Source organism: Emys orbicularis, chromosome 22 (genome assembly GCF_028017835.1).
Source record: "Emys orbicularis isolate rEmyOrb1 chromosome 22, rEmyOrb1.hap1, whole genome shotgun sequence".
NCBI lineage: Eukaryota > Metazoa > Chordata > Testudines > Emydidae > Emys > Emys orbicularis.
Genome location: NC_088704.1, coordinates 11,535,027 through 11,548,603, shown reverse-complemented (window position 1 = coordinate 11,548,603; position 13,577 = coordinate 11,535,027). Strand labels below are relative to the sequence as shown.

Below are 13,577 nucleotides of genomic sequence, written 5' to 3'. Positions count from 1 at the left end.
CTCTCTCGTGCTAGCTAAGCTCCCTTTTGCACCCGCCCTGCTGAGCAGAGCTGGGCAGACCATTGATTTTTCAGTTCAGGGAGTGAAATGAAAAATCACATCAAATCTATAGAGTTGCCAGGCTTGGTTTTTTTTCTCGCCAAAATGAAAAACTACAAACTGTTGTCCTGGGTCAAAAGAAATATTTTGTTTCAGCCGAAAGTTGTGTGTGTTTGGAGGTCACGTAGGTTGGGGCGGCTTTTAAATCTAACAAAATGTCCAAATGAAATTGCTTTGAACCAGGACGTTGTTTCAAAATGAAAAGTTGAAACATTGTGTTTCCACAAGGTCCAAAGGAAACATTTCAACTCCTTTGGGGGGAAAAAAATTGGGGGTGGTGAAACTATTGGCTGAATTCCACCCAACTTTGCAAATCGTTTGTCGACCCAAAACTGCCCTTTTCAGGGAATAAACTATTTGTCTGAATAATTTCACCCAGCTCTGCTATTAAGTGCCCCAGAAAACCATCTGCATCAGCGTAGCTACTCAGAGCCACTCCTCCGTCAGGCCCCAAGACAGCTAGGCTAAAGGGCCTGCATTGGAAGGCAATAAAGCACCCACCTGGCTCTCCCCCCAACACCCTGAGCCTTAGCATACCCCAGAGTCCGTGTCTCCCTCCTGCATAGCCAGGACCTTTGGGTTGAAGTGCGATATCAAACCAGTGCAATCCATGTCCTGGTGAGTGTGTGGTCAGACTCTAACCCTCTGAGTCTGGGTATAAATCAAAGAGGCAGCAGGCTCTGTGCAGATCCCTATGGGAACCAGTTGATGCCTCAGCTCGTGATGCAGTCGCAAACCAGCCTAGCGCTCACACATCCAGTATCGACAGAGACGTCTGTGGGTCCCGAGCAGAGGCACTGAGTAGAAACCCAAAGGCAGGCATCCTGTAGGTGCTGTCTGTCAAACTGGGTGCGTATAGAAATGAACATGACACCATAGGTAGATCAGTCTCCCACGACAGGTACAATCCAGAGAACGACATAGACTGGCCACGCCCAGCTGTGATTTTTGCCAACTCAAGCAAGGTCAAGGGTCAGTTCTTTGAGTGGGGACCTCTAGCGAAAAGCCGGGTTCTGCAGAAGTAGTGCTGGTGGTGGAATAGACAGTCCTTTTACTACTGCGTGCTATCAAACCAATGCCCTAGCATAGCGCGAGGGTGCCGTGCTGCTGGAGGTTCCTTGAGTTGAGTGGCTTGACCTGTGGTCAACAACACTCTCGTTGCTCTGTCTTTGGAAGAGTGAGATGTTAGCCAGGATGCTGAGATTCAGTTCTGGCTGGGTTAACTGGGTCATTAAACTTCCCCTGTAATTTGAACTAAATGTAATATAGTCTTTCCCTTCCTGTGCTAAACAGCTGTGTGGCGTTGAAGTGTTCCGCACCAGAGATGGCTGCATTCTTGAACAGGGAAAGCACGATTGCCCTTAGGTTAGTAAACAGCTTTGGGATTCGTTTGGCTGAAATGGGCTATGGAAATTGAGACTGAATATTCTTTTAAAATTAGGATGGGCAGAAGAAAAGGAAACGGCTGAGGCCAAGCTACGTCTGGGGGGAGACCAGCTTCAGGAATTGGAAACCGGAATCAAAATACAGCATTAAATTTAAAACATCTTAAATTATTCCAGGTACTTTACACCGCAGTGTTAACAGCTCCCAGGGAAAGAGTCAGGAAAACCGGAGAGCTAGAGTCCTGCTTCACTGAAGCTACAGCCAGAGTGCCCCCTGCTGGCACTGGTGCATTATAACCACCTCTGCCTTGGGCTATTAACGCACAGCAAAACTGGGAGAAAATGGAGAAAATGGCGAGAGTTTGGCTGAAATCTTGGCGCCGTTGAAGTCCCTGGGAGTTTTGCCTTTGATTTCAATGGGGCCAGGATCTCATCCCCGGCTTCGGAGAGACTCAAGGACTGAGCGTCTGGAGGATTAAAACCCCCCAGCGCTCCAGCCATCAAGAGCATGTGGCATGGAAGTAATAATGCCTTTATACCGCTGCTTTCCTGGGATTCTTAAAGCACTCCACAAAGGTGGGAAAAGCATCATTAGCCTCACTTCACAAATGGGGAAACTGAGGCACGGAGCAGGACAAGTGACTTGCCCAGTATCTCAGGGAAAATCTGGGGCAGGGCTAGGGACAGAATCCAGGTCTCTTGACTCCCAGTACCCTGCTCCAACCAGCAGGCGACACTGTCCCCTTAAATGTCTTCATGATAAGAGATCCCCAGAAAGGACAGCAGGGGATGGACATGTCCGGGCTAGGGTGCAGAGGTCCGGGGAGCTTGGCATCAGAGTGGAAGCATATCCTGGCTATCTGGGTGTGCTGCTGCCCTGCTGCTGCCTCAGAAAGCCATTTAATTTAAAGAGAATCAATCTCCTTAGGAAACTGACTGAAGCAACTGAGCTCGAGAAATACCAGATCGATTTCCCCTCTCCTCCTCCAGTTTCTCCCCCCCCCCCCCCGCACCCCGTCCAATCCTGAATCCAGGCAGGGGAGCAAACTCCTCCATCTGGCCACCGAACTCCCCTGTGGATAATAATAGCTGCTTCGTGTAGAAAATTCAATTAGGCCCAACAAAGAGATGAATGTTAGTGCTTCCTCGGCAGGCCCCATCCGGTTCTGTTCTGTTCCTCCGCAAGTGGCTAACTGCAGGGGCTGTTATGAAAGAACCCTTTCAATTCTCGTGGCATTTATAGCTAGGGCTGGCTGGAGAGGGCTTTTCAGAAAGGAAAACGACCGTGGGGCTCTAGCCGGGTGATTGGCCATTGTGTGCATCAGATGCCACTTACGAGATGGGGCACCAGCTGTTGTGGCTGGCTAGGGGTTGAATATAGGCTGTGTCTAGTGCTTTTCTCCTGGCGTCTCCCTGAGCTGTTGATGGGTTCGTTAAAGATGAACTTTCTTGCCAGAGAAAGAAGGGGGTTAGTGCCGGTTTCCTGGCCACGTTTGGGGAACTGTTGTTCTGCTTTCATAAAATCGCCCCCCTCATTCATCCCCTTCTCCCGCAGGTTCCAACTAGAGACAGCAGACTTCTCCATTTCCTGATGTTGTTGCTGAGGGCTTGTTCAATAGCAACCACGTTCCATCCCAGAGGTGGCTGCAGCGTCATTTGTGGGTTAAAGGCACCGTGTGAGTGTGAGCTGCCATTACTCCCCTGGCTGCTCTTGGCCCGGGTACAGGCAGGTGCTTCACTCCTCCAATCCCGGTTTAAAAGTAGGTGTTCCAGAATGGCAGATGGTGGGGTGCAATCAAGTCTGGGGAGGAAGACTTTGGTGGTTCTGAGCGTTGATGTTCCAGTAATGACAGGGTTTTGTATTTATTTTACCGGGGCGGTTAGTTTGTTTAAGGGGAAAAAAACAGAAGACCAAAAGAAAGAAGAACAAAAGTAAAACTGAGATGCCTTTAACAAAATCACCTCAATTTAGGTATCCTTAGTAGACACATCCTTAAGTGAGGGGCCTTTAATCCAGCCATCCTTAACGGGCATGTCCTTAACTGAAGTATCCTTAGCCCTTCCATTTGGAATCATCCCCTCCATTTATTCAGTGGGAAAGGTGGGAGGGAATTGCTGGAGGGGGCGCGTTGGTTTCCCAGGAGACAGGGGCACAGTGTAGCAGCTGTGGGGGGGTTCTTGGACCATGGAGGGAGGGAAGCTGAAGCAGCAAGGGGCGGAGTGGGAGAGGTGGGCAGTGGAAGAGGATGCAGGCACAGAAGGATCCGGCTGAGAGGGACTCAGGGAGGATGTTTGCTGGCTGACACGCTTCACCCAGCTGCCGCTGCACCAGCTGGTTGAGGGGAGTAACTGCCATTGGATAAGCGCTTGGGGTGAGGAGGAACTTATCAAAGCTGACTCTGCTGTGGGCATTGGGTAAGGCAGTGTGGTTGAGGTGATAGGGCACTGGACTGGGACTCAGTTCCATTTCCAGTTGGGCCACTGACCTCCAGGGTGACCTTGGGGAAGTCGCCTCTGTGCCTCAGTTTCCTCTTCTGTAAAATGGGCTTTGTAACGTGCTTTGAGAGCTGCTGATGGAAAGTGCTATTGTAAGCTCTTTGGGGGCAGGGCCTGTCTTTGTATAACACTTAGCACCGTGGGGCCTTGGCCCATGACTGGGACAGCTAGGCACTATGGTAATACAAGGAATAGGTGGTGCTGCTATTTACAGAAAGGGGCAGGAAACCCTTTGGTCACTGAAGCTGTCCATGACTCAGCACTTCAGTGGCACAGTGGTGTTTAAGGGTGAAGACCCCTCTGCTCCTCTGTCATGGGTACATTAACTTGCAGTGGGGCCCACGGTGGTCTGTTAGCCCAAGGAATGACACTGAAGCCTGTTACATGGGGCAGCCCAAGGATCCAGGCATGCTCAGTTGGCCTAGTAAATGTGAGTTGTGAACTGGGGGACACTTGGATCTCTGAAGAGAGGGGTGGGGGGGTCCTTGGGGCAGATTTCATTGTTGGCTGCAGGAGCCAGGTGTGGGGGGCCGGCTGCAAAGCAGTGGTGCTGGAACACTTTTTAGAGTGGGGGTGCTGCACACCCCCCTTAGCCTTGTCTGCGCCCCCCCCCCCCCGCTGCACCTTAGAGCTGGGGCTAGGAGCAGGGCCATGGCTCTGGGAGGGGGGTGATGCAGACAAGGATAAGGGGCGGGGCCAAGGCTGGGGCCACAGCTGGGGGCAGGGACAGAGCCCGGGGCACGGGACTGGCAGCCGGGACCCCGCATGCAGGGCCGGGAGCAGAGCCCCCAGGTGCAGGGCCAGCAGCCAGAGCCCTGCATAGAACCTGGGGGTGCTGCAGCACCCCCTGCACCCCTGGTTCCTGCACCTGTGCTGCAAAGGGGGGCAGATGCATAGCATTTAGAACAGACACAAGGGGCAGGATTTTCAAAAGTGCCTAAGGCCATGTTGGCGCCCCCAGCGGCACTGCTCTGGTGAAGAGTGGACGCTCCTATATCGACAGGTGGGTTTTTTCCGCTGACGCAGTTAACCACCTCGCTGAGAGTTGGGAGCTGGGTTACTGGGAGATTTCTTCCATCGGCTTCACTGCGTCTATGCCGGGGCTCAGGTTGGCGTCACTACCTCGCGCAGGGCGTGAAATTGTTCACACTCCTGAGCGATGTAGCTAGGTTGATCTTTTCAGGCCTAAGGGAGTCAGGCACCCAACTTCCATTGCCTTTCCATGGGAGTTAGGTGCCTAACTGGCGGCAGTGCTTTCGTACCCCCTGCCCACCAGCCTGGCCCTGGCAGACTGACGGCTGAGTTGCAGTCCTACCCACCAAACCCGGATGTGTGGCGTGAGCGGCTAGAAAGACACCGGAGAGCAGCGGGGACAGCAGGTCATGATCGTGTTGGGCACAGCGCTGGCAAAGCAGCTGTGGGGGCGAGTCCAGCAAGGGGCCCAGCCGTTGCTTACAGGCGTTGGGGCTAGCTCTGAAAATCCACATCATGGACCTGTTGTGGTACCACAGAGCCATCTGCTGGGCACAGGAGATGCCAGCCAGCCACTGTTATGGAAGGTGGGCCCCCTTCAGCTGATCCTTCTCCCTCAGAGCAGGAAACGCCTGGGCCTTGGTCTGAGCTCTTACACCAGGTGTAAATCAGGAGTGGCCCTGTCTTCAGTGGAGTGACACAGAGGTCAAGCTAGTGAGAGGGGGAAATCCAGCCCCCTGTTTAAAGGCGGCAGGGGGCTCTGGAGTGCAGGCATAAAGAATAGGCAGGACCCCACTGGGACCAGGTACTGCCAGGGTAACCCCCACCCTCAGATACAGGCCCAGGGCAGGCCTGGTGGTGGCACAAGAATCCCACCAGAGTACGTTCAGCGTGTGCTCTGGGTCAGGGGCGTTTCCGGGAACTCCCTCTGGAGTCGCCCCCAGCCAGGCTCTCTAACCACAGAGCTGCTCCTCCTTTGCCCAAGGATCCTGTTTACTCTGTTGTTCCCCACACGGCCAGGCTGAGCCACTGGGCCTCCCTCAACCTTCCCTGAGGGCTCCTGCTGGCACATCCACAGGGACTCCGGCGGCAGGACTTCCCTTCTGTAGACCTGCACCGTCAGCCGGTGGAGCGATGGGGACACCCAGTGCCTGAGGAGGTGAAGCTCAGGCCTGCACATGTTACGTGGGGTGGGTGCCACAGGAATTGTATCGTGGCTGGTTGCATGGATCCCTCTGCTGCCTGTATCAATTCCCTAGGGATAGTCCAGGCTCTTGTCTCTTCCCAGGGGGCAGGCAACTGACACTGAGCTGGGTATTAACGAGCACCATGCGGAGCCCGTGTGTGCAGCAGGGATGGGTACTGAGACCTACCCAGCAAGCAGGGAGTTAACTCCAGGCTTCAGTCCCCCAACTGGGGCAGCGTTGTGAAGCAAGGGAGGGGACTCAAGGGCCAGCCGGGGGTTCCAGGAAAGCCTGGGTTCCTGGGAGGCAGCAGCGAGAGGTCTCGGACTCTGAGCAGGCAGAGCCTCATCTCCCATTCGGCAGGGGCCGGTTCACAGCCTGTGTCTCTTGGAGCTTAGAGCCCCAAGTGAGGGAAGGGGACACGTGCTGGGTGAAAAGCTCTTGCTGGCGCCGGACCGGCTCCTGTGCTCTCCCAGCTCCCCAGGGATGCCTGCAAGGGGTCCCCAGATTTACTTCCGCCTCTTTGTGCGTTTGATTGGTGGGGCTGCCGCACTTGGTCTGCAGAGCAGGGGCAATGGGCCCCTTCGCCCATGCATAGCCTGCTCCTTAAGGGGACGGGTATAGCTGGGATGTTGGCCCTCCCCGTGGGGGATCCAGCCCTGAGGAAGGAATCCTGGCCACACACCCTTTGGCTGAAGGCAGCTGGCATAGCCCTGCCTACCCATGTATGGCAGGAGGAAAGCGAGCTGAGCCTGGAGAGACAGACAGACCCTCCAGGCGGGGCTTGTACACACAGTGCTTTTATTTGTGGTCTTCAGCCAGAGAGACCCTCCGGCTTGGACAGTGGCTTAGAATTCAAGAGGGGCCCATGTGTCCACGTGCAGCGACTCGCAGAGAGCCCGACAGAAGGCTGGACACACGCGGTGGTGGCTCAGAAACGCTTGCCCAGGGCTTCGTTTGTAATGCAAGAGGGGCCGGGGCTCAAGCAATTGTTTTACTTCCATAACTGACGCAGCAAGGCCGGAAGTGCCGGGGCTCTGAGCTGCCCCGGCACCTCCGGGCTCTGAGCTGCGCCGGCACCTCCGGGCTCTGAGCTGCCAAGGCCAGAGGTCACAAATTAAGCACTGCTCTTGCCTTTTGCAAAAGAAACACGAGCATGTTGCATTGGGTAATGGCACAATTTGGTGCTAAGGGGTTAAATTGGGTGCACTGCCCTGACAGCAGAGGCAAAGAGGACACTCACACAGTCACTCTCTCTCTCTCCCCACAACCACCCAGTCAGCCTGCTTAAGGGAAGGGGGCCTGCTTAAGGGAAGGGGGCCTGCTTAAGGGAAGGGGTTGCCTAGGATCTTTCACTAGGGTTGGTTGCCGGGCGGTGTGGGGGGGGTTAGTTTTGGCTCAGCTAAGTTTAGGACTTTCTTTTCAGTGATGTGGGCATAGCCCTAAGCCGTGCCAAGGGGCATTAAGGGGGAGTATGCACGTAAATGTTTCTGGCATATAGGCATGTGCATTCGAGGTGAATCTGTGGTTTCCAGAGGCCCCATGTAAACAGTCAGGGATCATCCTTGGGCAGGTGACGCTTAGCAGCAGCTTCTTTAGGCTCCCAAAGCCTGACTAGCACGGGGCTAGCTGCAGGCCCTGGGCACAGCTCAGAGGCTGCAGTGGGTTCTTAGGCTCCGTAGCATGTGGCTTCCTGCATTGCCCAGCCTTCCCTTCCGCCTGTTATCTCTAGCGTGTGACGTAAGAGCCTGGGCTACATCCCACAGATACAATCCCCAGGAGCTTCAAGCCCAAGAAACGCCGGAGGCGTCAGAGTGCGGAGTCTGGGAGAATGTCCCCCAGAGGAGGAGAGTGAGGGCACTTGGGAAGGAGGCACCGGGGCTAGCATGAAAAGCGGAGCAAGCCGAGTGGAGAGATGAGGAGGATGGAGGGGAGCAGGAGGAGATGGAGGTGGGGCAGAGGCTGATTTGCAGAGGATATGAACCTGTTCCAGCCCTCCCCACACAGGAGCCTTGGGTCTGTAGCTCAAGCGGTAGCTCTGGAGGTCCCTGGGTCAGTCCCTGGTGTGTCAGCCGAGAAGCGGCTCTCGTGCACGCCCTTCCCTGGTACGTGGGGTACAGCACGCCGGGGAGGTTCAGAGAGAGGGCCGAGGTTCCCAAGGGATGAAGCAGAAGATGCTCTTTAGCAGAGGGTTTCTCTAAGAACCGCCCCCTTTCCTGCCTACAAAAAGCCAAAGCCTGAGGTCAGGATTTAGCCCAGTCTAGAGGTCCATTGGGGCAGCTGGATCTGGTTCCGTTCACTCGCTTTCTCTCTCCCATCTGGACTATTTCCAGCTGATCTGCCTGGGCCCAGGTCCTGGTCTCTCTCCAGACTTTGGCTTATACTAGCTAAGCTGCTTCATCTTTAACAAAACTAGACCAGGCTCCAGGGCAGACTCCACCTTTATCTTTACGTTCCCTTCCTGGGCCCAGCCTAAGGCGAAAGGCACCCTCCTCTCCCTGCTGCTTTGCATGATTCTTAATACTAAAGAAACCAGTCACCTAGCACAGCAAACTTTAACGAGCTCTGTCCCCCAGGAAGTAGGCAACTGTTGTTATAGATGGGGAGAGAAGCTAAGTGACTTGCCCCAGGCCACAGAGGGGCTCAGTGGCAGAACTGGGACTTGGGGCTTCCAGGTCCTGTGTTGAGACCATAGGACCATGCCGCTCTCTTGAAGCATCTAAAAGATGAAGCCTGAATCCCTCTCGAAGTGGACTGTATCTGATGCTGGTAAGCGGCACTGTGAGAGTCACTGTTCAACGCGGCTGCCGGGGAGGGAGGTTTAGGGTCTGAGGTGATGTCAGCCGAAAGGAGAGGGAAGGTCCTGGAATTATTTATAGCCAGCTCGCTCATTCCCCCTACTCCAGCCTTGGCACCATTCCAAAGCGATGCTGCGGCTCGCTGAAAGGGCGTCGGGCGAGTGGGGCAGAGGAGAGCACTGAGATTTTTAAAAGCTTTCTAAGGGTTGGTGCATTAATGGACCCCAAAGCAGCTACTCCCAGACTCTGCGTAACCCAGTGAGGAAAGGTGGGCAGCTGCATGCAGTGTCTCTCTCTCTCTCTCTCTCTCTCTCTCACACTCACACACACACACACACATACACACACACGATATACTCTCAGCCTGGAGCTCCTGCCTCGTCTCTGGAAGCAGCACCACGCAGAAACTATCCAAAGCCTATGGAGGACCCAAGGGATCAGCTGCGGTGAATGGGACCTGGTCTGGCTTGAGGGGCCAAGGCCCAGCTACGGCTCCACCGTCACGCTGCTGTTGGTCATGCGGACCCCGTACCATCCCTTCCAGAAGAGCGTGTCCTGGCCGCCGTGTTCAAAGCGCACAAAGCGAGCCCCGGGGCCGTAGTCGGAGAAGGTGTGGGAGAGCTGAGGGGGCAGAGAGAGAAAGAGAGACAATGGCTTCCGGGAAGTCACAAGCCGCCCCTGAATCTCCCCTCCGGGGAGCGAGGCCCTGCGGGGATGGGGTCACCAGCCGCTGGCGGGAGATGGGCTATCTGATGGTCTTCGGGCCCCACTGCTACGCTGGAGCCATCAGCAGCTTTCTCCTTCCATGCCACTTCCCTCTCCCCACCCACTCACGTGGCTGGGTTGGCAGGTTACTGAGCCACATGGAACCCAGCCTCATGGTCCCAGCTGCAGAAGAGGAGAGAGACAGGATCCCGGGGTAAAGACCCCCCCACCCAGCCTTCACCCCATCCTGCTCCTTTGGCAGCTGAGCTCACCAAGGGAAGCCCCTTCCTATCAGGCTTTGCCTGCGGCCCCAAAGCATGCGCTGCCCTGTCCCGTCACCCTGACTCTGCCCAGCCGCTCGCCGTGACTCACCTCAGTCCAGTCGGCGGTGTTGTCCTGCGGAATGGCGACGGTGTCGCTCTGGTACTCCGCCAGGACATCCTCATGCTCCGACAGCAGCTTCACGTGCAGCTGGTAGAGGCAGCCGGCGTCGCTGCGACCCGCGTACCTGCAAAGAGACCCAGGCTGCCAGCCTCGCCCCTCGCGGCCGCTCAGCAAACAGGCCCGGTGCTGAGAGCAATGCGGCTGGGCCCGGGCTGGGCACCGTCCTACACCAAGCCATGTCCAGAAAGCCAAGCCCCAACCACCTGGATTACAGTGAGCTTGTTCCAGTCTCCCACCGCCGCTAGCTAGGCTGGAGCGCTAGTGCAGACCCAGGGCTGGTGTTCTCACCAGTGTGTCTGCAAGAGGCATGGAGCAGTGCCTCTGCTACCATTGATGGACCCATGCCCACGTAAGCAATGGTGGGAAATGGGGGTCAAAGAAGCCCAGTGTAGACACAACTCCAGCCTCTCCTCATCTCCCTCTCTCTGCTTCCCTTGGCCTTTCCCCTCTCTCCCTGCCAGCACAGCACAATCCCCCCCCCCCCCCCACACACACACACTTACCAGTCCTTTACCACAATTTTAGGCTGGGTTGTGTCCAGCAGCTCCTCCCAGTAACCCTCAGCCCTGAGGTCGATGACCTGAGACTTGCGGCACCACCTGGAAGACGAGAAGTTACCGGGTGAGCGCAGCCCTGTTTCCTCACATGCCAGCGTAGGGTAGAACCCAGCCAGAGAAGAGGGCAGCCTTACTCGTAGGAGGTGACGAAGTATTTGTGGACTCCATCGCTGGGAAATTCTTTTCCACAGCCTCCCGGCAGGTCCTCAATTTTCCAGCCGTCACCTCCGTTCTCCACTTCCCCCCAGTGCTCTAAATCCTCTGCAGAGAGCAGAACAAGAGAGAGACTCTGGGTTATAGTCGCGTGGCTTCAAGCCTCTTTCACCTTCCTACGTGGGGATTTCTTTAATAGATCCAGGCAGGGAGTTCGATTTGAGTTGTGCTTTACTTCGCAAGCGAGCCATTGACTATCTGCAGTGCAAGGGACTGTTTGGTAGGACTATCGTAATCTGGCCCTCGATTCTCAGCACCTACGCTCTGATCATTGTCTTAGCAGCCTCCCTTCACTAGAGAGCCCTGCCCAGCATTTCAGACTGGTCTAGGTACATATTGCAACAGTTTAAATAAAGGTGTGATGTTAAATTGCTCTGACTTTGTGTGTGGACCAGGCCTTAGAGAGCTGCTTTCGGGGTCAAATTTAGACCAAAAATGTCAGATTGGTAAAAACAAGCTTCTACAACCCACCCCCCCCCCCCATTGATTGCAATGGTTCCGTGATCATTTAAACAAGTCCACTGAAAACTATTTTTATTGTATTTCAACATTCCCAGGGCTCCTAGGCTAGTGCAGGAGAGGACTGATCCGTTTCCTTCTCCAAGCTGAAATCAAATGCACAGAGCTAGCACTTGGCATCAGTGGGGACAAGCTCATTCAATTTTTTAACTCTTTCATAAGACGGGTAAAGGTTTTCTTTGTAAAGTTGGAGCCAGTATTCCTTGCTTAGCCTTGTTTTCAACTCTCCTCTAACGTGGTCAGAACAGACCAAAAGATCCACCACCACCACCACCCTTCCTTTTGGCTTGAGCATTTTCAGAATTATATTGGAAAGTTGGAAGCAAATCGGCTCAACTGTTGGTGAGTGATACAGCCAGAAGTAGCGTGATCCAGTGGTCTGTAGGCAGAGCAGGAACCAGGGGTTCTTGAGCTCTAAACTCTGCCACAAACTCACTACATAGCCTTGGGTACATCATTTAAAAGCAGATTTTCAAACAAGCACTGCCCATGTTCTCCTTCAAAAATTCCCCTTGTTTTTTTATTTTGTTGTGAGACCCCCAATAGTAGCCAAACCCTCTGCAGAATCCTGGCCCAACGGAGACCCTTTGAAACCAACCCTGTAAGTGAATTGCCACTGAATCCGTAGCGGAGCCAAAAGGTACCCAAATCTCAGGCCCTGCAGTCCTGTGCCTTGACCAGCACACAGTCCTTCCTCTTCTTTGGAAGCTGGAGCTGAAGCCCCCAAGTTGTAGGGGAGGGTGGCGTACAGTGCAGTAAAGCACCACAGATGGTGGTGATGTTGTTATGCTGCACTGGCCACTAACCACGGTGGACCTGAGCACGTGCCCCCATCCTGGAAATCCCCAGCAGGTGCTTGTGTAAAGAGGATCCAACGCCTGGCCACCACCCCTGTTAATGGAACCCCCAGGCCAGCTGCTGTTGATTTAGTCTCACACACAGTGAGACGGGTGCTGCATCTCTCCCCAACCCAGGGCCTCTTAAAGTGATTGGAGATGCACAATGCTCAGTAACCAGCCGGTCCTCCCCCCCCGCCGGGCGAAGGTGTTACAAAGTTCAGTCACTCGCCTTCGCCGCAGGGGTTCTTGATTAAATTCCTCTTCCTCTTACTCAGGAAGTAGAACGTTTGCCAGTTCTCGGCCTCCTCTTCAGGCTCTGCCCCGGTGAAGCCCTCCTGCTGGCACTTCAGGATCCAGAGAGCTGCTCCGTCCACAAGGTTCTTCCACTGGCAGCAGACCAGGCGGCACACCAGCACCAGCTCCACTGCAGGGATGGAGGCCAGGATCTGGATCAGGACGGCTTCAGGGAGGGATTCCATCCTCCGGCCAGGCTGGGCGGAGCTTTCTGAGAACAAGGGGAGAGGATTTACACGCCTTGAACAGGTAATTGGTCCATCGGGGCTGGTATCCCACCTCTGGAAGTAGCCAATGACTGCAGCCTGAGAGGATGGGAAAAAAGACAACCCAGCCCATGTTGCACCAGGCTGTTGGGCACCAGTGTTCGAGGCGGAATTAATTCCTCCTGACCCCTGAGCACCTTAGACCCTGAAACATGAGAGTAGGTTATTCTTATATTAAGTTATTACAGAACTGCAAGAACTTTCTTATTGAAGCCTCTGACTTCTGGCGGCAGTGAAGTAACAGACAATTAAAATGCAACAGCCCAAGGGTGAAGCTTGTGAGTGCTTGAGGTTGGTGTTGTCACTAGCCAGCCTGTGCCTCTGCAGTGCAATCCTTCCAGAAATGTGCTTATGCAGGAACCTGGCTGTTTGTAGCAAGAGCTGCAAGACACCTGGCCTTGCTATTGGATTCACTGCCAGATAAAAAGCTGCAGGCATCAGGGTGTTGGGTTTCCCTTCATAAGATGACTAATGTCTTGGTGTATGCCGTGTAATGGTGCCCAGATACCATGGTGATTGGCGCCCTGTAAATCCTTGACAATGCGTCAGATTTAGTTGGGTGTGTTTGAAATTTGCAAGCCCTTCGTATCACAGAGTGGCCCCTTTGCTCTCAGGTGACAGGACAGGACAGAATGATGCACTTTGTGTAATGGCAAATATCTCAGTCGAGTCCCCTCTGACTCCTCCCTCCAAGGCCTAGGAATCCTGGCAACAGGGTCAGAAGTGTCCCTTAGCACTCGCCCTACGTGAGGGTGCGGACTCAGAAACCTTCTGTGTCATTGAGCCACGCCTACCCCCACCGGCCC

The 13,577-nt window shown here is 54.6% G+C and overlaps 1 protein-coding gene across 1 annotated transcript; it reads right to left on the bottom strand.

Moving 5' to 3' along the window:
* Window positions 1-9,420: 9,420 nt before the first annotated feature.
* FBXO2 (F-box protein 2) lies at window positions 9,421-12,690 on the bottom strand. Its single transcript, XM_065421367.1, has 5 exons — window positions 12,441-12,690; window positions 10,775-10,901; window positions 10,587-10,682; window positions 10,012-10,147; window positions 9,421-9,555 (listed from the first exon to the last, which is right to left on the bottom strand). Exons 1-5 carry the CDS (start codon window positions 12,688-12,690, stop codon window positions 9,421-9,423), a joined length of 744 nt encoding a protein of 247 aa, XP_065277439.1.
* Window positions 12,691-13,577: the final 887 nt, after the last annotated feature.

Bases quoted from the DNA above. Each gene is read 5' to 3' on its own strand.
- FBXO2 (XM_065421367.1), bottom strand. From the start codon at position 12,690: ATGGAATCCCTCCCTGAAGCCGTCCTGATCCAGATCCTGGCCTCCATC. The intron at 10,683-10,774 runs GTAAGGCTGCCC...CTCGTCTTCCAG, and splicing joins TACTTCGTCACCTCCTACGA to GTGGTGCCGCAAGTCTCAGG. The intron at 9,556-10,011 runs GTGAGTCACGGC...CTGCCCCCTCAG, and splicing joins ACACCGCCGACTGGACTGAG to CTCTCCCACACCTTCTCCGA.